This window comes from Crocodylus porosus, unplaced genomic scaffold, assembly GCF_001723895.1.
Source record: "Crocodylus porosus isolate Cpor-Errol unplaced genomic scaffold, CroPor_comp1, whole genome shotgun sequence".
In the NCBI taxonomy this organism is placed as follows: Eukaryota; Metazoa; Chordata; order Crocodylia; family Crocodylidae; genus Crocodylus; species Crocodylus porosus.
The window spans coordinates 111,838,115-111,859,209 of NW_017728943.1; the positions used below are offsets into that span (position 1 = coordinate 111,838,115).

General features: G+C 42.8%; 2 protein-coding genes across 2 annotated transcripts in view; one reads left to right on the forward strand and one right to left on the reverse strand.

The window, feature by feature from the left end:
• Window positions 1-13,787, forward strand: part of SLC22A2 (solute carrier family 22 member 2) — a 30,014-nt gene extending 16,227 nt beyond the window's left edge. The window contains exons 4-11 of the mRNA XM_019550002.1: window positions 1,894-2,062; window positions 5,119-5,233; window positions 5,758-5,864; window positions 6,020-6,234; window positions 8,216-8,324; window positions 9,924-10,036; window positions 10,733-10,832; window positions 12,500-13,787. Of these exons, the coding sequence (XP_019405547.1) occupies window positions 1,894-2,062; window positions 5,119-5,233; window positions 5,758-5,864; window positions 6,020-6,234; window positions 8,216-8,324; window positions 9,924-10,036; window positions 10,733-10,832; window positions 12,500-12,566 (995 nt within the window). The 3' untranslated portion in view covers window positions 12,567-13,787. The remainder of the gene's footprint in view (window positions 1-1,893; window positions 2,063-5,118; window positions 5,234-5,757; window positions 5,865-6,019; window positions 6,235-8,215; window positions 8,325-9,923; window positions 10,037-10,732; window positions 10,833-12,499) is intronic.
• A 4,250-nt stretch (window positions 13,788-18,037) lies between these two features.
• Window positions 18,038-21,095, reverse strand: part of LOC109320068 (solute carrier family 22 member 2-like) — a 27,016-nt gene continuing 23,958 nt past the window's right edge. Inside the window, exon 11 of the mRNA XM_019550003.1 lies at window positions 18,038-19,405. Within this exon, the coding sequence (XP_019405548.1) occupies window positions 19,339-19,405 (67 nt within the window). The 3' untranslated portion in view covers window positions 18,038-19,338. The remainder of the gene's footprint in view (window positions 19,406-21,095) is intronic.

Sequence of the window (21,095 nt, forward strand, 5' to 3'; positions counted from 1 at the left end):
CGCCAGGAGTTTTCAAAGATCCGTGCCAGGGGCTGGGCTATGACGCTCGCCAGCTCCTTGAGTACCCTGGGGTGCAGGTTGTCAGGGCCAGCTCCCAGGATAATAATAATAGCAAAACTCCCAGGATCTACATGTTGGTTACATCAAGTACAAAGAAATACATATTTCATCATAATCCCTGTAACCTTAAATGGACATGCAAACAATCCTATTCATTTGCCTGTAGTCTCAAAACACAAACATAATAAAAATGTCATTCTGAAAAATAAAAATGGATATTCAAACATTAATGATACTGAGCTGCTTCTAATGCAAATCCACATACCAGACATCAACCATACTATACGTTTTCCAATTAAAATACTTATGCACATTCACAAGAAATAACTATTATACAAAGTTCTACCAAAAATCCCCAAATGTTCTACTTAGTTGAAAGTAAATATTTAGATTGTGAAATTGCTGTTAAAGTTGTGGCTAGCAACCAGCTATGGAGGACACCAGAACTGTTGTAACATTTTCAAAATCTTCATGTTTGCGAAATATCAAAACAAGATTGTTATGGCTCATCCTAATTTATATTCTCCTTGCACTGACTTATCTTTGCTCGACACGCAATAATGGCCCTCTTCTCCTTCAAATGGCCCTGTACTGGAAGGGAAGGAAAGGGAATGTTTTGGGTTTGGCTTTGTTATAATCAGGTTAATCTATTTCAACTGTCCCTTACTTGGTCTGGATAACTTCTCTTTGCTCCAGAGATTTACAGCCCATTTCCTTTTTTAAATGTATCAGTTTCTTTTATGTAATACGGTTAAACAAAAGCAATTGTTCCAGTGGTCTAAAAGATAAGCAAAGCTGTGGAAGTGATACAACACAGAATGATCAGCTCAGCAGCAAGGATGGGCCTAAGTGAGTTTTGCCACAGCTTTGAGTTTTAATATTACTCAGCTTAGGCTGTGTCCGCTCTTGTTCCTTTCCCAGACCTAAGGCTTCTAATATCCAAAGGTTTGTCTTGTATCTCTCCCAATTATAAGATTGGCCCAGTAAAAGATATTAAACAAAATCCTGCCTTTTGCATATTCCCCGAGCCATTGTGGTTCTGTCACCACCGCTACCGTGTAGGTTAATGGACTAAAAGAGACCTCCAAGCTCAGCAGATCCTATTCTTGAAGAATACATTTAATTATTCAAGTTACTCCCCGTCACTGACCAGAACTGTAACTTAAGAGAATTTTTCAGCAGACATGCAACTAGTAAAGTTTGTGCCCTGGGCCAGCATTATACAATTTTGGTGGGCACTGTCAAGTCCCCTTCTGGACCCCTCCACCTCCTGTGGCACAGCTTGCCTTGGCACGTCCCCTTCTTTGCCCCTGAACTGTTTATCTGCACCAACCTCCAACGCCCCCAAATCCACCTACTGCCACCCTCCTTCCCTGCTCTGTGCTGAAGACTGCTCTCAGGCCCCACCTACTGCAGCTGCCATTTACCCTGTCTGCCAATTGCCATTACTACCGGCTACAGACAGTGGTGAATTTGGCAGTGAGAGAGACCATAACTTTACTGGTGGGGGAGAGCTGAGACCAGCTTCTAGCACAAAGCAGAGAGGCCCCGGGCAGCTGCAGAGGAGAGATACAGAGAAACAGTTCAGGAGCAGAGAAATGCATGGTGCAGGGCAAAGGAGGGAGACAGGCTGGCATGAACTGCACCACACCAGATGGAGGGGGCCTGGGGACGCCTAGTTATTCAAGTGCTCTTCAGTATTATAGCTACAGCAGAGGACCCAAAAGATCATGGAATCCAGAACTGATGAAAATAAAGCAAGCTAGGTTCTCCTGCTTGAAAACTGATGGGTCATCTGTTCTCTTCTACCTTGCCTTATAAAATTCTCTTTAGTTGCAGAATTTGTTGGCTTAAAATACAGGCGGACTGTAGGGATTGTTTACCAAGCAGCCTTTTCTGTTGGACTCCTTGTACTTGCGGCTGTTGCTTATGCGATTCCCCACTGGAGGTGGCTGCAGCTTGCTGTTACATTGCCAAATTTCTTCTTCTTGCTCTATTACTGGTAAGTACCTATAATTTTACAGGTGGGAAAGAAAATACAAATGGAGATTTTATTTATTTATTTATTTATTATTTTGATACTCTCTTCAACTGGGAAAATATTCAGTACAATTTTGTTTTTAATTAGGTCAGGAATGAATTATTTTTGCAGACCACTTCATTGCCTCATGGGACTTGTACTTCTGGTTCCCTCACACCCTTCATTGACTGTTATGAACCAGTCCCCAGATACAACCTGGTCTTCTCCTGGCCTTTAGATATTGAGGAAGAGTGCATCTTGGAAATTGTAGCTTGGCCAGGGAAGCATGAAGAGAGGGAAGCATGGATTACAACTCCCATTTGCCCATGACTGTGTCTAGGATTGGATGTAGAGATGAATGTTGATCCCAAACAAAATGTTATCAAATTTCTGAAATGAAATGGTTTTTTGGGAACTTTTCACTCTGAAGAAAGTTCTTATATTTTGTTTTTTCATCCCAGCTGGGAATGGACAGAAACACTGAAATATCAAACCTTTCACACAGATTGCAAATTCCATTTTGCCATTTGCTGTGCTTCTCAGATGGGAGAGACCTGACCAGAAGTTTTAAAATATTTCATACAGGGACCTGTTGTGCCATTAATACAATGTTATAGTCAAGAAATCAAGCACTCTGCATGACTCTTAATTCACCAAGAGGCTGCACCTGAACAGTATAAGACATTCTTTCCCATTTGTCTTCCCTGACACAGGACCCTGCCTTCTCAATAACTCTTGTTGCTAGTTAGCCCCTGCAAACCTGTACCATACGAGACCAGCACTGGGAAACTAGCTTGGTTCTCCACCCTAGCAGGGTAGGACATTGGCCACTGGGAAACTATAGTAGCATTATTAAGAGATAGGATCAAGCAACCACATTCGTATCCAGCATGCTTTTTGCTCACTCCCTCCAAAGTTGGGTGTTTTTAGATCCGGGGGCTTTGATTAGATCCAGAGTGAGGGATCAGCTGTAAAATTCACACTACATCTGGACTAGGAATCCTTATCACCTACCATGCAAGGAGCTTGTGGGTGCTTCCAGCTCTAGCTGTGAAATCAGCATCTCAAATACAGATAGCTCTAAGTGGCAGGTGGGGGGAGAAGGGAAGGTGGTCTGTATTTCTTAAAAATAGTTACTCCTGTTCAGGCTAAGTAGGTATTTATTAATAGTAAAGAATACTGTACTCCCTCACGTACACATGTCCCCAGATAAAACATACACCTGGTTTCTGGAAGACAGAATGTAGGAATAAAGGGTTTTCCAGAGTCATAGACCACTGACAAGAGTGCTGGTAAATTATTCTAAGAATATCAAGTGTTTGGGCAGTGTCCATCCCAGGAAACAGTCTACCATGCCAGGACATTCCTGCTACTTCACCCAGACTGGCTTCTGGGGTGCTTCATGTTGCCAGGAAGACTTACTATGTCACACAGGATTAGGCTCCAGACCCTTGCAAGGGCAATAGCAAAACTATGAGTTATTTACTGCAACTCAGGGATGCCATGCCCCATTGGCTGGATGGATGGGTGGTATGGAACAAGTATATAGGCCAGATCAGGCCCACAGACTGGCCCCGTGCTCTGGGCACGGTACACAGGGCCAGTCCGGGTATATCTGGTGCCCAGGCCCCACACGCCACGTACAGCACAGAGGGCCAATGTGATGCATGCCACATAGGATGACCACCTTTTTAAGATGTAAAAGCGGCACATGCACATGACAGCCCCTTTGTCCCACTCCCAGCAACCCCAAGCAGCCTTGAATGCTGCCAGCCTGCAAGGGGAAACCCATCGTTTCATGATCCCTGTGTTACACTGCAAATCCGGGACAAATGCTGTTCCAGCGTCATGTAGCCCAGGACTGGGACTTGAGGTTTGCATTCCAGGACTGTCCCACCCAGTTAGGGATGGGGGGTCATCATAATGGCACGTGCTGTGTGCTGGTCCAGACAAGACTCAGAGGCAGCATCACAGGCTGCATAAGGCTCCATTCCACTTTCTGAGCCAGACGCAAGTGGCTGCCGTCGTGGCAGCTGCATGATACACACACATGTATGCTTCTTTTCCAGCTTCCTGACTTAAGACACACACCCCAATTCTGGGGGGCTGATTTTTGGGGAAAGATACATATTTTATGTGAGAAAATATGGCAGGCTCAAACCTCCTATCAAATATTTTCTTTACCTTTCAGCAACTATCACAATTAAGAACATTTTAACCATTTTGAATATTTACAGACAGATTTTTTTCTTTAATATTATTTTCATAGTTGTTAGGGGTTGGAAGGGACCTTACAGATCATTGGGTCCAGCCCCTCTGCACTTGGGATGAATACAGTGAGCTATTTTTGTCTAAAAACCAGGTGAGGTGTTCACTCAAAAGGGGCATACAAGAGGTCCCTTCTGACCATAACATCTATGAATCTATGAATACTTTAGGCAGCAGTTCTCAACCGTCTTGAACTCAAGGCACCCCTTCACAACTTTTGTGAATTAAACAGCACCCCATTTCCAAAGGTGATGTATTTATTACAGTCCCTGCCTCCTTGCAAACAGGCCAGGCAGTGGGGGTGTGGAAACAGCCACGGAGGGAGAACCTGAGACAGCCCTTATTGGCTTATCTCCTCACACTTCTACAGCACCCTTCAAAGGCTCCTGTGGCACCTCAGATTCCTTAACTGAGAATCATGGGAACTGCCACCAGTCAACCCAGATGTTCAGGCACAAATTCACATTTGTCCCCCAGAGTCAAAGGCACTTAAGCATGATGCCAGGCCACTTCACTCCATTGCATACTGCTGATGACACACTGCTGCATCTTAACCAGACTAGCCTGACAGGCTGCTTGGAACAGGCAGATCTTTGACTTTTCTAATAAGCCTGAGGGTAGATGACCATCCACAGCTACCAAGGACTTCAGCTGGATTTGTGGTTTTTCAAGACCCCTTAGATGCTAGCAAAAGAAACTCAATTCAGCTTTAATACTCAAGGACATACTTTGCTTCAACATGTAGCTGTGTATGGTTGCTTGTGTTGCAGGTGTCTGCCAGAGTCTCCCAGGTGGCTGATCGCTCAAAAGAAAAATGACAAAGCCATGAAAGTTATTAATCGCATTGCCAAGGGAAACGGGAAGAAACTCCCTTCCTCTTTTCAGGTGAGAGTGTACTTTATTTGCAGAGTACACACTTACAAATGATACAGTAGGTTTAGGATTGCTCTCAGTTTGGAACAAGGGGCAATTTGACAAGCCAAAGCAGTGAAAACTTATGAAGTCAAGTGCTTATAATTTGTAAATGTTCGGGATCTTAAAATACCACACACAGTGAATCCCACATCAACATCCCAATAGACACAATCTCCCTTTCTTTGACGTATCAAGCAATATTTTAACAATCAGATCACATGATGGACCAGTTCAAAGACATCTTTTGTTCAAGGGTTTTAAAAGTACATGGCTGCATGCAATGAAACAGATTTGGTACAGACAGACAAGCTGGAGGTAAGTGTTTTCTCCCGTTATTTTGGTTACTCTGCAGTCAAGCCCTTAATTGGCAAATGACAAATCTTAACTACTATGTCCTTGCATTGATCCAGAGAAAAATGGACAAGGTACATCACTCCTGGCCCTGACCCATCAACCCCATACTCCTGTTTAATATCCCTCTTGTTCTCTCTTAGAGTCTTATCCCTGAAGAGGAAGATGGAGAGAAGCATAACCCTTCCTTTCTGGACCTGGTCAGGACTCCTCAGATAAGGAAACACACATTCATTCTGATGTACACGTGGTAAGGGACGGTTAGGCAATATTGCCATTTCAAAGTGCTAGATTTCCAGAGTTGGTCTGAGCCTGTTCCCCTTCCCCTCCAACCCGCTTTGGCTCAGTTCTTTGAATGAATTCTCTTCAGCAATTTGACTTCACCTGGGTTCTGTCTCTGTCCAGGTTCACAAGCTCTGTTTTGTACCAGGGGCTCATCATGCACATGGGAATAGCTGGTGGGAACATTTACCTGGATTTCTTCTATTCTGCTCTTGTTGAATTTCCGGCTGCCCTCATACTCATCCTTACAGTTGATCGAATCGGCCGACGCTATCCCTGGGCAGTGGCAAACGTGGTGGCAGGAGCTGCCTGTCTGGCTACTGCTTTAATCCCAGAGGGTGAGTTATCTAAGCTTTCAAGTCAGCTAGTCCATGCCAGTGTTAGCCCTTGGGGCCACATTGTAGTTTTGCTCTAGACATGGGAAAAAGAAACCCCAAACCATTTTTTGCTGTAACAACCACATCTGTGTTGCAATTCAGTGCAAACAAAGGCAACTTCCTCCCCCTCCACCAAAAACAAAAGCAAACAGTACTAAACATCTTTTCCACATCCAGAGTTTTTCTGATGTGAGGCTTGAGAAATGGGGCATCCTGGACTGCATTTCCCACACTGCGCCCACTCGGCTGTTTAATTCTGTGTCATTTTTACATAGCCCCAGTTTAGAGTAGTCAGCAGAGCACCAAGCTTTTGTGGGCTTATACATGCACATGAACAGAAATTGAGAGAATAGCTACACTGCAAAGTCCCTTCCCAGCCACAGCAGTCCTGAGCATGCCCTGCTCACCTGCTCCCACTGGCACGCTCCAAACCTGGAAACACGAACAGCCAGACCGTTCTGTGTGCTTGACAGTCTGGGGCTGATGCCAGGAGTCTCAAGAGTAGCTGTAGAGGGGCCTCACTGGCACATATCTGAGTTTAGATTATGCTTGGAAACATCCCAACTGGGATGTGCTGCCATGGCAGTGTAGGCATGCCCTTAGAGACTGTCCAGGTACAGTTTGTTCCCTCACTCATGCTGACGCCAGAGCTAACAAATTTAAGATGACAAGCAAGCTCAATGACAGACATCAGTCCTTTATGACATTTAATCTGTTCCTGTCTCTCTTCTGTTGCTCCAAGGGCACCAGCCCTTTAAGGGGTACTGCAGAACATCTTCCCTGAACTTTTAATTCAAGAGAACAACTATAGTAATAGCAATGACCACAGCAGCCAAACCAAGGGCAGGAAAGGACCATCTTGGTCACAGGGCCCACTCCCCTCACTAGCCATGGTCAGTTCAGACACACATTAATAGAAATGGGGAATCTAGAGAAAAATTACTCTGCCAAAGAACAATACTTGGATGACCAAATGTACCATTTAAAACAGTGATGAGGCACGGTAGGGTGCTATACAAGGAGACAGTCCAATGTAATCTACTGGATGCCATATGTAGCTAAAATGCAAGGATTTCTGAGTCCTAACCTTCACTCTGCAGTTATGCTGGGTGTGAGGCCCTGGGGGAGCTTCTTCAACCATCCCCTTCAGTCTCCTTACTTGTCAAATGAAGGATTTCACTTTTTCTACCTCTCACATCCTGTGAGGGTGACCCAGCAATTACAAAGACCTCTTAAGTAGCTAACGGGCATACAAGTCTCCCTTCAACTGTACTAAATAAGGAAGCAATTAAATGCAACTTTTCTTACCAGTGGCTGAAACATTGGAAATCACCACACCTAAAGCACATGGTATGTGTGGCAAGACCTTACCAGAAACTAAAGAAATGGGAACTATTTGCTGGAAATGAATTGGGAACACAGGTGTTGGCACACTGGCTTGCTTACAGCTGCATCACTGGGTACATGTGAAGGGCATCATCCAGCAGACAGTGAGACAAGCAGTGCAGATGTGGCTCTGGATAGAAGCCAAGGAGAGCTTCTCTAGGGCAGGGTACTTACTGAAGAGGCAGAGTTGGATTTTTGATGAAGAAAATAGCTAATTGTTTATTTTTACTGTGATCAGGGAAACAGGACTGTGTGTATATGTTCTTTTGTATATAAATAGGATTGCATCAAAGAAATTCTTGACTCTTATCATCTTTCCCTCTTCTTTTGGAAACAGCTTGAGAAAGCCCCAAATACTGTTTAGCCTCTCAGACCACCAAGGAACATTAAAATAAATTGTTTACTGAGCGAGACAAAGTTATCCATATATGTTCCCTCAGCGGTTCCTATACTGTAGTATTACCATTTACTAAATTCAGTCTTTAACAGTGCTTTATGACTTGACGGGAAGAAACCAGCCAGTAACCTAACTCTAAAGCATGTGCTTTCCTTCCAGATCTTTCCTGGCTAAAAGCTACTGCAGCTTGCTTAGGCAGAATGGGAATTACAATGTGCTATGAGATTATTTGCCTAGTAAATCCTGAATTGTACCCAACATTTCTCAGGTACGTTTGCCCATCCTTCACTTAGACAGTAGAGAAGGTTAAATGTACAAATGCAAGGGGTCTCTGCTTGCTCAGTCCAAGATATAACAGGGCCATGTTAGAGCCACAACATTCAATTCAGTGATGCATAAAAGTGGGAGTATCTATCAGACAAAAGAAATTCAATTTAAAAATAAAATATGTAATGTTGAATAAGACACCCGTTAGCCTAGCAAACACTGCATGGACAGTTGGAGCAGAATGTTCATGGAAAATGTTTTAATTTCCAGAAAATGTAAAGTAGCATTGAGATGGCCACAAGAAGCTGCCTGGAAACCACTGATGAGGAAGGGGAAGCTGCAGTCCATGCATTGACCAAAGAAAGTGATTTTGTATTTGGAAAATGGGTGTAAAAACAGAATTTCAGATGTGCAGGACAGCAGCAGAGATGACATGTGACAAGGCCATAGATGCAGGGGTAGTGGGGGAGGGCATGCGGAGCGCTGGAGAACAGGGATGGGGTAGGAGGAAGGAAAGGGACCCAGGGTCTCCACTCTCTTCACTTGAAAGGCAGCAGCTGCTGCTTCCCTAACAGCAGAAGCTTGTGCTGCTACCACTGAAACACAGGTGCCCCGTTCACATCCTGCTCTCTGGGGCACAGCTGTGCCACCCAAGCAAGGCCTCCTGGCAGAGGGGAAACATCATTCCACCTGTTCTCCTGCTCCACAGATACACTGTGGGGCATAGGACCACATAGGGCTTCTAGGGACAGGCAGGGGCTGTGCAGGGCTGCCCTCACCATGGCAAATACATCTGGAGGAAGGCACCCCCTCATAGTCAACACCTGGGCCAGGTGCTCTGTTTGCCCTGCCCTAGTTATGTTACTGATTCTCTGGCCCTGCCTCTTCCATGCCCAGTTTACGCTTCTTGGAAGGACAAGGGCCGGAGAGGTCTCTGTAATGCATTATAAACCATCCCACTCCTCCAGACTCTCCCTGCAAAAAACCACCACAAGAACCAGTACCTCATTAAAGAAATGAATCATAGAATTAAGATCAGCAGACCTTACAGACATCTTGTCCATCTCCATCAATACAGGATTATTCCTCCCAGAATATTTTCCAATTCCTTATCTAGTCTGTTTCTACCTCCGAAATTCAGGGGCTTCCCATCCTCAGAGAAGAAACACTTGATACTTTCTGATGCACTTCATTGGAAGATCTTCCAGATACCTCACCCCTGTTTTCTTGTTGTTAATGGTCCCCATTGCTCTAGATTAGTAGGCCAATAAGAATAAGGTCTTTTAAAATCCCTTTGTATTCATTTTTAATTCTTTTCTCTGAGGTTAGCAAGTCTTTCCAATTTATCATATATGTGAATTCATTTCCTACCCCGCCCCCGAACATCTGATTAATGCCTATATGCTTACTACATCTTGATGGAGACATATCCATTGTCACATCCAACAGGCTAGATGCAGTCCTCCTGGCATTGTTATCAGAAATGCTGTGCCTAATCTTCCCCGTGCATTGTTAAAAACTGTTCAGCAGCAAATAGCTAGAGAACCCTTTTAAATATGATTAAAGTTGAGAAAACTTTTCAGGTGCATTTGTTTTCCAGGAATCTGGGAGTACTTGTCTGCTCTTCCATGTGTGACGTTGGTGGGATCATAACACCATTCATCGTGTACAGATTGGCAGAGATCTGGCATGAGCTGCCACTTGTGGTTTTTGGTAAGAAATGTATATCTTTTTATGGACTAGACACATTTTTTATATCCTAGACATTGGGGTGGGAGGAGACTAGACAGCTCCAGGCAAAAGGATTCAGGTGCGGTGAAATCACATAGCTTGACAATCAATTAGGTATGGGAAAGGAGTCCTTAAGTACTAAGAGACACATTCTGTCCTTGGCACTCTGTTGTCAGGAAAAGATGTTCCCAAACACACCTGCCTGAGCCTGTAAAACCCAGAAATGCAACAGGGAAACTGCTCTGGAGGCATCCCCCTCAGCCTCTTAATAAGCACACTGGAGACAGAGCGGCATCACCATTACATTTCTGGGGTTGGGACATGCCCTCCCATCCGAGCTTGTCAAGGATGAAAGTAGGCATACCTCCAGAGACAGACTGCCTCCTTTGGGTTCTCCAAGTGGTGTGAGGAGCCAAAGCACATACAAGATTTGGGTTTTGAATTTCTTTTCTTATGTCAGAAAAGTAACCTTGGTAACTACAGCACTCACCTGAAACATGAGAACTCTTAACAAAATCCCACCTGCAATCTGTATTTCTTTAAGATGTGTTCACTTAGCTGGGGCCACTGAGACTCAATCTATAATCATTAGAGGTAATTATTCCTCATCTGTTTAATGCTCATTAACATCATCATCCCTGCTTCAAATCTAACACTTTTGTCTTTGTATTTTTGAAGCTGTGGTTGGTCTAATTGATGGTGGATTGGTGTTGCTCCTACCAGAGACCAAAGGAAAAACTTTGCCCGAGACCATTGAAGATGCTGAAAATATGCATAGGTACAGTGCTATGCAGGCTTCCCTATCTCCCTTCCACCTGCAACTCATAAGAGAGAAATTATACCAAACCCACATCAGGAATCACAATAATACTGTACTGTAAAGCTGCAGGGACAGGAATCTGTTTTAATTGTCCAATATCCAAAATACAGTCTAGATCAGTGGAGCCTGCAACATTTTTAGATTCATGGCACCTCTGGATAGACTCACAGCACCCATCAGAAAATGCCAGCTATTAGTGTTCTTTTTTTTTTTTTTTTAATACAGAAAAATGGCAGAAACTTTTCTGTTGCAAAGCATTCAGGAAGACCACAGTTATGGATTTCTGTTTGAAATCTATGGGTTTATCTTGTGAATTGTGTTTGCAAACCTAACGGGACTAACAGTATATATGGCACCCCTCCAACACCCGTGAAAAGATCTCAGTGCACTGTGACACCTTGATTGAGAATCAGTAGTCTAGATCATTCTCAGCTGCCACATCCTTGTGTCTACGACGCATGTTGTTCATTTCAGCATGGTTATTGCTGCTCTGACAAAACACCACAGTACTACCCCATTGCCAGGAACACTGGAACAAGAAAGAAAGGTCATTAGGTGTGTTTTGGATAGCAGTACAAAGTCTCTGAACTATATGGCATGATCTAATCAAGCTCTATAAAATAATTAGTTGTCTGAAAGGAAACTTGTTTTATGTGGAATTTGAAAAGCTGTAACCTTGGTATCACTTGTTCGGTGTAGTGACGCACATAATTCTCACCTACTGGGAGGCTGCTCCCAGCTTTAGTCTCTAGGTGTACAGAATGAAGGTTTCACTGGCAGAACAATACCAGCTGTCATGGGCAAAAAGGGGAATAGTGAAGAGTTAAAGGTGACTTTTGAACCCAATGACTTCATTTCAGTGTGGTGCCTTTGTAGTAGAGAAGTGACCTTCCAAAGACCGTGGTTATTTTGGGTAGTCAATTCCCCTTTTCTACTGCAGCATGGCAAGTTACGTAAAAGATGTAAAGCCATTATTCCAAAACAAAAAGAAAAGACTGTTGGTGAGATATATTGCAAGTTCAGAACCCAGGCAAAGAAACCACACTTGAGGCTGAGCTTTTAACTCTGCAAAGTAAGGTTCTTGGCTTTGCTCATTTAAAATTGCCCTTATGCAGGAATTTTGTAAGGCATTTTGGGAAAACTCTTCCCTCTTGCGTGTCAAGCATTGTCCTGTCTGCATATGGGAGAAAGAGAGGCTGTTAAAACTTACGAATACCATGGATTAATTCCCTCAAATGGTGTGAAATAAATTTTGCTCCATTGACATGAATCATCCCATGCTGATTTTTTGTATCAGCTGCAAATGTGTCTGTATATCAATTAGACATGGCTGTGGAGTATGGAGAAAGAAAAAAAAGAACGAATGAAGAGCTAGGTAGTACTTCTGTCCCTACGAGAAACTATTTATATGGCGGGATGAATACAAGACAGCCGCAGCATTTCTTTGAAATTATTGGTAGAATGAGTAGAACGGACAATTGTTAAGGACATCCCACATTTCCCATTTTCAGTCTCCGCAGCCCCAAGCTTTGCAGCAGGGATCTAGTTTGGAAAGAATTTGGACAAGCCTTTGGAAACATTGCAGCTTGCACAATATCATGTTCTTTTCCTCTTTTCTTCCGCAGGCAAGGAAAGAGCAAGGACAAAACCATTTACCTGCATGTTGTAACAACAGAGGTTGCACATAATTGAGAAGTGCTGCTCCCAAGACCTGTCTCTGATGGCAAATTAGGACAGAGAACCAAGCATTCATCTGGTAAAAACTCTCTTGTCAGAATTCCTTTTATTCCCTTCTGAGAATCCTGGCTATACAATCTTCAGTCAGTGTTTCATAAATCTCAGCCTATGGATCACTCTTACACCCCAGAGCAATTTCCATAATGCAGCTAATATTCAACCAACCATTTCTGGCCCCTTCCTGGCTTCAGGACTTAATTATCTATCAAAATTTGAAGATGATGCAAACACTGTAGGGCAACCAGGAAGATAAAGAGCCAAACTGGGAAGGGACTTGGAGAAACAAGAGCAGTGTGGAGGGCTGCAGTTCAATCAGAGTATGGCAACCTCTTCAGAATGCATGCACGTACACCAGCAAGTGTGCAGTACTAAGAAGTAGACCCCATTGTATTAAAGCAAGCTCACACTTAGATGGTTTCATTTTCCTAATGTAAATTTCTTGGCAGAACAAGACTCCCTTTTTATCACATGGGTTTGAACCATAGGGTAAGTGGCAACTGTACTTCTGAGCAACTGGAGAATTATGACAACAGGACTTTTTGAACTTGAAGGACTCCTCTCCCTCTCCCCTTCTAAATTGTAAAAGCAAGCCTGGTCTTCCCTTGTATAATAATCCTGATTACATCCATCAACTCATGTGGGATTTAATTTGTGGGATTGTGTTTCCTTTTTGACCATTTCCAGTTCCAAGATGGAATTCAGCCCCAAAAGAAGAGTCTATGATTCACATAGAAATATAACAACAGCAACAACAACATGGGGGATTATTCCACACCTAAACCAAGAGAAACTGTTAAGAGCCCTTAAAAGAAATATCTGATGACCAAAAATGTTACAAGAGAGGTTCCTGCCCAGCCTATCCATTTCAAGCATCCTCTGTGGAAAGGAAAGAAGTGAGAACACATATAAGGAAAAGTCTTTGAAAGCTGTTTTCTTTGCTACTGGAATAGAGACTCAAACATACTGGGTACTAGCGCTCATGAAATAATAGACTTTCTTCAAGGCCTGAAGAGTGCAACTCTTGCCAATCAATCCCTTGTGCAGTAAGTTTGTATCTATATCAGATATTAAACAAATGCTACTGGCATCAAGTTGCAGGATGATAATTTGGTTGCCTGTAGTTGAGGAGTTCCTTATTTCTGTGGGCCAGCGTGAAGGAATGAAAAAGGAAAGAAATCAAAATCACGTACCATAAAAGCCATGCTAGGTGATGCTGTGATGTCACAGTTAAGCTTACTTTGGATTCCAAGGTTTCCACCCCATGTAGCATAGGACCTAGCAACACGACCCTCAGTGTTGGGAAGGTTTTGCATACCTTATACTCTGGTACGAACATCTGGAGACGTTCCAAAGTTGTCCACTCCCTTGAGTCTCAGGGCATCCCAACTCCCACATCTATAGTAAACTGCGTTCAAATTTTTTGCTGGCATGAGGTCAGGAGAAAACTCTAGACAGGTATAGAATGACCCATTACCTGTTTCTAGAAAAGACCCAGAGGGGGATGTGAGATGCTTCTTCCTTCGCCACAGCCAAATGAGAAGAGAAATTTTAAATTTTTCTGCCTCGTTATGTGCCTCTCTCACCCAGAAAAGGAACTGCCGAGGCCAGGGCTCTTCTGTTAGGGAAGACTGGAAGAAAGACCTATACCAGAGTTACAACCTGGGGAGAAGAGGTTAAATATAGCAGCCTTTTCCCCATCCACTTCCCTGTCTTCATTTCTACCTACCTTCCCAGCTTGGACTCAAGTTTACCAAAATCCCAAGGCTGGCAAGGATTATATTTCAGGATCCTGATATGGGGAGGGGAAAGACTGAAGGAAAAATCCCCATGTTTGGTAGTTGCTTTCCTAGATCAGCTGAAAAGCTGCATCAGTGCAGAATAAGCAGCTTGAATTGGCTGCATCAAATAACCAAATGTTTCATGGCGGCATCTACTATTTACAACTAAGGAAGTGGGCTTGTTATGGCAGGTAGCACTGAATGAGGCAACACTTACTTTCATTTTCTTCTGTGACTACTTTTAAAGCCTCTCCACCCAAATCCACCCACAAAGCAGGTATTAACTGAAACCATACTTGCATCACAGATGTGATTAAGGCTGATGATGACCTTTCTGGCCATCTCACATCCCAGGCCTCTTTTCCCACTTTTAGTACACACTCTTTTCAAAATACAAAACACACTGGAAGTGAGAGACCTACAGAGGATTATTACATTCTTCAGGTCAGATTCTCTTCCTCCTGTTAGGTACCCAAGTGGACTTATGCACATAAGAGTGATTCTATTCCACCCTGCATAAATCCCTGAAAAATGTTCATGCACAAGGTGGGTGGGGGATGACTTTTTTTAAAACTATGTATATACCCTTGATTACGGAGTTAGACCCAAGGTACATCCAGTCCAGTATCCTATACCCATCAGTTGCCAATACCAGATGCTGGCCAAGCAAAGAATTTTTGAAGCTGGCAGTTATAGAATATAACTCACAAAAGAAGTTTCTTCCTAACTCTCATGCAGACTGTCATATGCAGACTGAAGAGGTCTGCCTCTTTCATGTGCTGTCTTTACGTTGTGGTATTCCTTGGGTAAATTAAGTTCGATCAAGAAATTTGTTTGAAGGGACACTGATGTCCATTTACTACTGGCCACCTGAACGCAGCTACAATTACAAGATAGTCCTGCTCACTTAAGCCAATCAATGTTTTAACACACCATAAATATGCACAGAGTTCTTCATCATTGGTATGGCTATGCTCTAATGCAATCAGCATATCTACAACAAGATCCTCATTCCTGTGGTAAATACAGAGGAGTATAATATATGGTTTGTCAATAAAAGTACATTAAATAGCTTACAAGGCACTCCAAAATGCCACAGGAAACCATGCAATTCGTACAAATGTGTAATTTTGCTACAGTAAAACCTAGAGCAGTCACCATTTACTGTATACCAGGAGAGCATGACTAAAGATAACAAAAGCCAGGTGCAATTAGGTGGAGTTTTGTGTGTTTTAAAGAGATTGACTTACCAGATTCCATGAAGAGTTGTAGGTATTTGGTTGGGTGCCCAGCACAGAATTACAGGAAATGGAATTGCCTTTTCCGTTATAAAACAGTCATTAGAACTAAATACCAAAACTGAGCGGTGACAGCAGAAGTTAGAGGCATACTGAACCTGCTCTGTGCAGCTCTTGCTAAGATATATCTGGGTTTACATAGATGGATATATATGGTCAGGGATTTTTACATTCAGCCTTTAGCACTTGTTAAGTTATTCCTCTCCAGGCTCAGCTGTTTTCATTGTGCAATTTTCCATTTTGTTTTTTAGCACATAGCTTTTTTCAACACATGCTCCCTTCTATAAATCAGTAAACTAGATAGCATCTGGAACAAAACATATTTGGGTTAGTCGTGTGAGCTCCTATTGGTGGGCATACAGCAGAACTCAAAATTAACTGCAGCTCAATCAAGGTCATTGTGCTGCCACTGCCAGTTGTGCTAAGGGTCAAATTCTATACAGCATGTGAGGAATTTAGCAGGAGTCTTCAAGCTCAGCTGCAAGCTCCTCTACCTAGGGGTATTATGATTATTATACATTATTAAGTGCCAATAGTGTGCGTCAACCTGTACAAGCACCCCAACGTGCTTGGAATCCAAGAGACAGGAACAGCGATGGGACACATTGGACATGGCCCTGGTCCACTACCTGTGAACATAAGAATCTTCTGAACTGGGAAGGAGGGCTGCTGAGCAGACCAGAAAGGGAAAGACTATGTTAGAAAGAGGGAGATGGAAGTGAAAAGGGCTTTACTACTTTCATTCTCAGCAGATTGAAAAGGGCAGGAGGGATGCAAGCTGTGATGGGAAATCTAGGCCGGACTGGAGTTGTGTAGAATATCAGATATTTTAGTTTTGCTTTTCAGGATGAACTGCTAGGCTGGGCAAAAGCTGCCTTTAGTCAGGACCCTCAGTCATGATTGTAGCTCTCCACCTGATACTTCCAAGCTGGCAATTAACAGGTGATCCGTTCCATCAAGTCATCGTGCTGAACAGGAACTATGGTAGACTATGTCAACAGGCCCAGAGTGACTTCATTATGACATGCACACTGCTATCAAATCACAACTAGCTTGTTGCTTTGCTCCTTTCAGCTGTCACTGGTGACCTACAGTGCTATTCAAGGCTCACGTTACACAGCCTCCATGCTTTGGAACTCCATCAATCATTCTTAGACCGCTGGGGACACTTCTCATTCCTATATTCCTCTGCAATGAGAACAGCTGTTTCTGAGTCTGCCAGCCTAGCTGAGATTTAAATCTGAGTGAATCAATACTATATTCAAATCAACATTATTAATTGTTACCATTCTGAGTGGGGTCTTGGCATCACTTACAGTTCTGATGGGGATATAAGTTTCAGGTGTCATACTTTATCTCTTTCAAACACTTGCAATCTACCTGCAATTAGATTTGGAATTGCTCTTCACCCACATCCCTGAATTCATTTTTCTAAAAGCACTGCTAGCTTCAGTCCCTGCTTCCTTGAGCTGAATGAAAGGCTCATTTGTTTCTTTTTAAACTCAAGGGCAAATATTGAGGACTTCATTGTCATTGAAAGCCAGATGCCTCCAGACTGCTCTGGTATCAGTTAAGTTATACCCTTTTAAGATGCCTTTCCATTGTTGAAGTAGTCTAAATGTAAAAAAAGAAACCTGAGAGAACTTTCCTCAGATCTTTGTATTTACATCCCTAACACAGAAGAGCAAAGATGATCGCTCCCTGTAAGCTACTGCTATAGGTCACCCCATCCGAGTACACTCGTATTGGCTGCCGGCTGGGTTTCTGAATTTGTTGGTTCTTACTAATGGAGTTTAATGGATTCTATACCAAAGAGGTAGGAAATGTTGTCATGAGATCAAAATGTTGCGTAAAGCCAGCATTTGTGCACGAGTCAACATCATCCCAGGGTGATGCATTGTTTCTTAAAGCAGTGTGCCTCAGATCTAATTGTATGGCTCAAGTTCTTAACATTATATCCTTTCTTCAGAAGATAGCAATGGTCAAGTGATGTTATTTTCTGGTGCTTCTTTGAATTGTTGCAGAAAAAAATGTCTAAGTACAAATATGATACAGGAAATCAGACTGGGTAATTGTAATCATTCCTTGTGGCCTTAAATAAAAACCTATGAATGTGCTCCATTTGAAAACTTGTCTAAGTCTATCCCCATCATGCAGTTGGCCCAATAAAAGAGATCATCTACAAAACTCCTCATCTCCAACCTATTATGTATCATTGCTACATGGATAAAATTTGACACAAAATAAATCCCACCAAATAGAAAAATGACAATTTTTCAGAAGTACCTGTGTAAGTGCACAGTAGAAAATGTGTTAAATGCCATAAGTAAAAGCTAAAAATTCTCAGTTGGAGATCAGACGGGACTTTATTGCATTTTTCCTAGGAAAGTTTGACTTCTTACAAAAAAACCACAAACTCTTTGGGGGAGCAGTTAGATCAAATCAGGAATTCTTCTGTTTCTTCAATACTGAGTTTAAAATTGAGGAGAAATTTGAAATGAGTGAGTAGAAAGAACCCAAATACTTGTAAAAAGAAGTCTGCACATTTATCTTTTTTTTTTTCCCAAACAGGTCAAACAATTTTAATTCAAAGTTGAGAGAACTAGCACAGATTAGTCATCCTTAGGCATCAGCTCAGATTAGTGATCCCACAAGATCAAAGACAGGCAACCCTTTCCTGCTGCAAGCCAGAATGACCCTGGGTCAGAGCTGGGCAGGCATGGGTTAGGGTATACCTTCCCACCTCACCCCCATGGCAGCAGAGGCAGAGCACCCACAGCCAAAGCCCCCCCCCCCCCAAATGCTGCCACAGCTCCATGTCCGTGGGCCAAAGTTTGCCAACCCCTGCACAAGAAAGGTGCTATGTGTTACTGCAATTCAAGTCCTTCATATGCAACTTTTGGATTCTCAGCTGATGAGTTATCACTGAAGTGTTATTAATGATTAGGGTGCCTTGCTTAACCAGTTATTTCTTAAAACAAGGGTTCTCTAAAAGTGGTGTAAAAACTATGGCTGGCCTGCAGAGTACTTGCTCATTGAGAGGAGGGTGATCACATACAGGTGGGTGCCTCTAGACTTCCATTTGATAAGCAGCATTAAACATACACGAAAAAAGGCATACATGTAATCCTGGTCCTGTGAAAGTCAGTTGGAGTTGTCCCAGTAATTTCAATGAGGACTGAATTTTACCTGCAATACCTTAATTTCTATTTTTCCATGTGAAGAGGTACTGATGTTGCTAACACGATTTTATATGAAAGTGAAGTACACCAGCCAGGTGAGGGTGGCTTATAGGCAAGGGGTCTGAGACAAACATCTGGGACAAGAGTTGCATGGATTCTACCAGGATGAAAGTCATACAAGGACTCAAAGGCAGACAAGTGTGTACATCTGCAAGGCTTGTATAAAAAGTTTCAAAGCCACTGTCCTAAAATATAAATTAAAATATGCTGAGAAGAAAGGAGGTAGTGATAGCTTGCTGAACTTCCTGGGCAACAAAGCAGGGGGAAAAAACACCTTAGACACGTGGAATGAAGGATCTGAAAGCCAAAAAAAGAAGAGAGAGGCAAGATGGTACAGTGCATATTATTTAAATACTCTTCTTTAACAGTGTGCCAGAGTCCGTAAGGCTCCTAAATGGACGCTCTCTCCTCAGCTGTGTGCAACTTCTGACTTTTGAACATGAAGGTATATACTTTTTTCCACATGACTGCCTTGCCTGCAGAGAGGAGACAAACAGAGGCATCACGGCAATGAGGAAGTGAAGAAAGAGCATTCAGTATCCAGAACATAAGTTAACAACCAGAACTATAAAAGGCTCAATAAGGAAGGAGTTTCAAAAGTCCTGCTTTCAAATATGACTTAGACTCTCTATAGATGAAAGTCTCAATGGGATTTGGCTCTTAACTGCTCAATCCACTCTTGAAAACAGGTTTTTTTGTACTCCTAAGTGATTTAGATGCTTTGAATTTTTTGTCCAACAGCTAAACATGTCTATACACCTGTTCTGCAGCGGGAAGGGGGATGTTTTAATTAGAGAGGTTCCTGGACAGCCACTCTAATTAAAACAGCTCACTGTCACATGTTTTAAGTCCCAGCATGTTTCAAAATGGCTGTGGACTGCTTTATCTAAAGCTCATTTAATGAGGTTTAGCTAGAGCGCCCTCACAGTCATTTTGAAACACGCGAAGGCTCAATACACATGAGGCTGGCACGTTCTGATCAGAACACGAATGAGCACATCTGTAGGCACTTACTTGAACGGAGCACGCTGCAAATTTTGCTTTGTCATTATGTAATCAAGTACACCCTGCCAGTTAGTAACAACATAAAGATATGTCCGAGGCCCCAATTCAGCAAGGTACAGATGAACAGGCCTAACTTTTTTCATGGCCACGGCCCTCTTGATTTCATTGCAACTCCTATATAATGGGCATCCTCTTCCAAAACTTGCTGATGCAAGATTTAGATGTAGACGCATATTCAGCAGTAATACATGGCATACTGAATGGCTAATAGCTTAAGCCACAGGAAAGGTAGCTTCGCATACCATTGCAAAGAGGTGCCACGCACATCACTTGAGTCTCGCTATGGATTCAATAATCTGAGTTCAGGTTCGCCTCTTGTCACTGACCTCTATGCTTCAGGAAAATGAGCAACTTTTCTGCTTCCCTAGAGATTAAAAATTTGCTGTGCCCTCTCAGCACACAGTGTTTATTTACATTCCTAAATACCAAATGTGACTGAGATCACAGGTCCTCCATAGAAACCATATTGCTTTTTACACATCATATGGGTAAGTAGGTCTTGCAGCTGGGTTCAGAATGCAAAGCCATTCTCATGACCTATGTTTATTGTTCCCAGAGTCCTGGGAAACCAGATCTCTCCAGTGCAAAAAGTGGGAGGGTTTGAAAACTGAACATGAGCTTCTTGTTGCCAGCAAAGAATCCCAACATACCAATGGCCTGGAATTTGGTTATCTTCTGAGGCACTCAGTAAGTCCCTCAGAGTTTGTCTGCCTGTTCCCTAATGTCAGCAAAATAGCTGACATTAGACCAATGATTCTTCAGCAGAGTGTCACAGCACCCTGGGGTGCCTTGCAATCCTTTCAAGGGTGATGCAGTGTGCCATGCAACATTTTCACACCTAACAGTGCTAACACGATTCACAGGACAAATCCTGAGATTTCAAAAGGAATCCAGAGTAAAAAAGAGTTTGCTGTGCTGTGGTTTTGGAGAACTTTGCAACAGAAGAATTGCTGTATTATTTTTCTGTAGTCAAAAAAAAGAGTGAAAACTAAGAACTGACCTTTTCCGTGGGAGTGCCTTGAGTCTAACGGGCAGTAACAAGAGGTAAAGCGCTGATCGACCTGGTATTGGCTACTGGGGATGACCTAATCAGTGACCTAG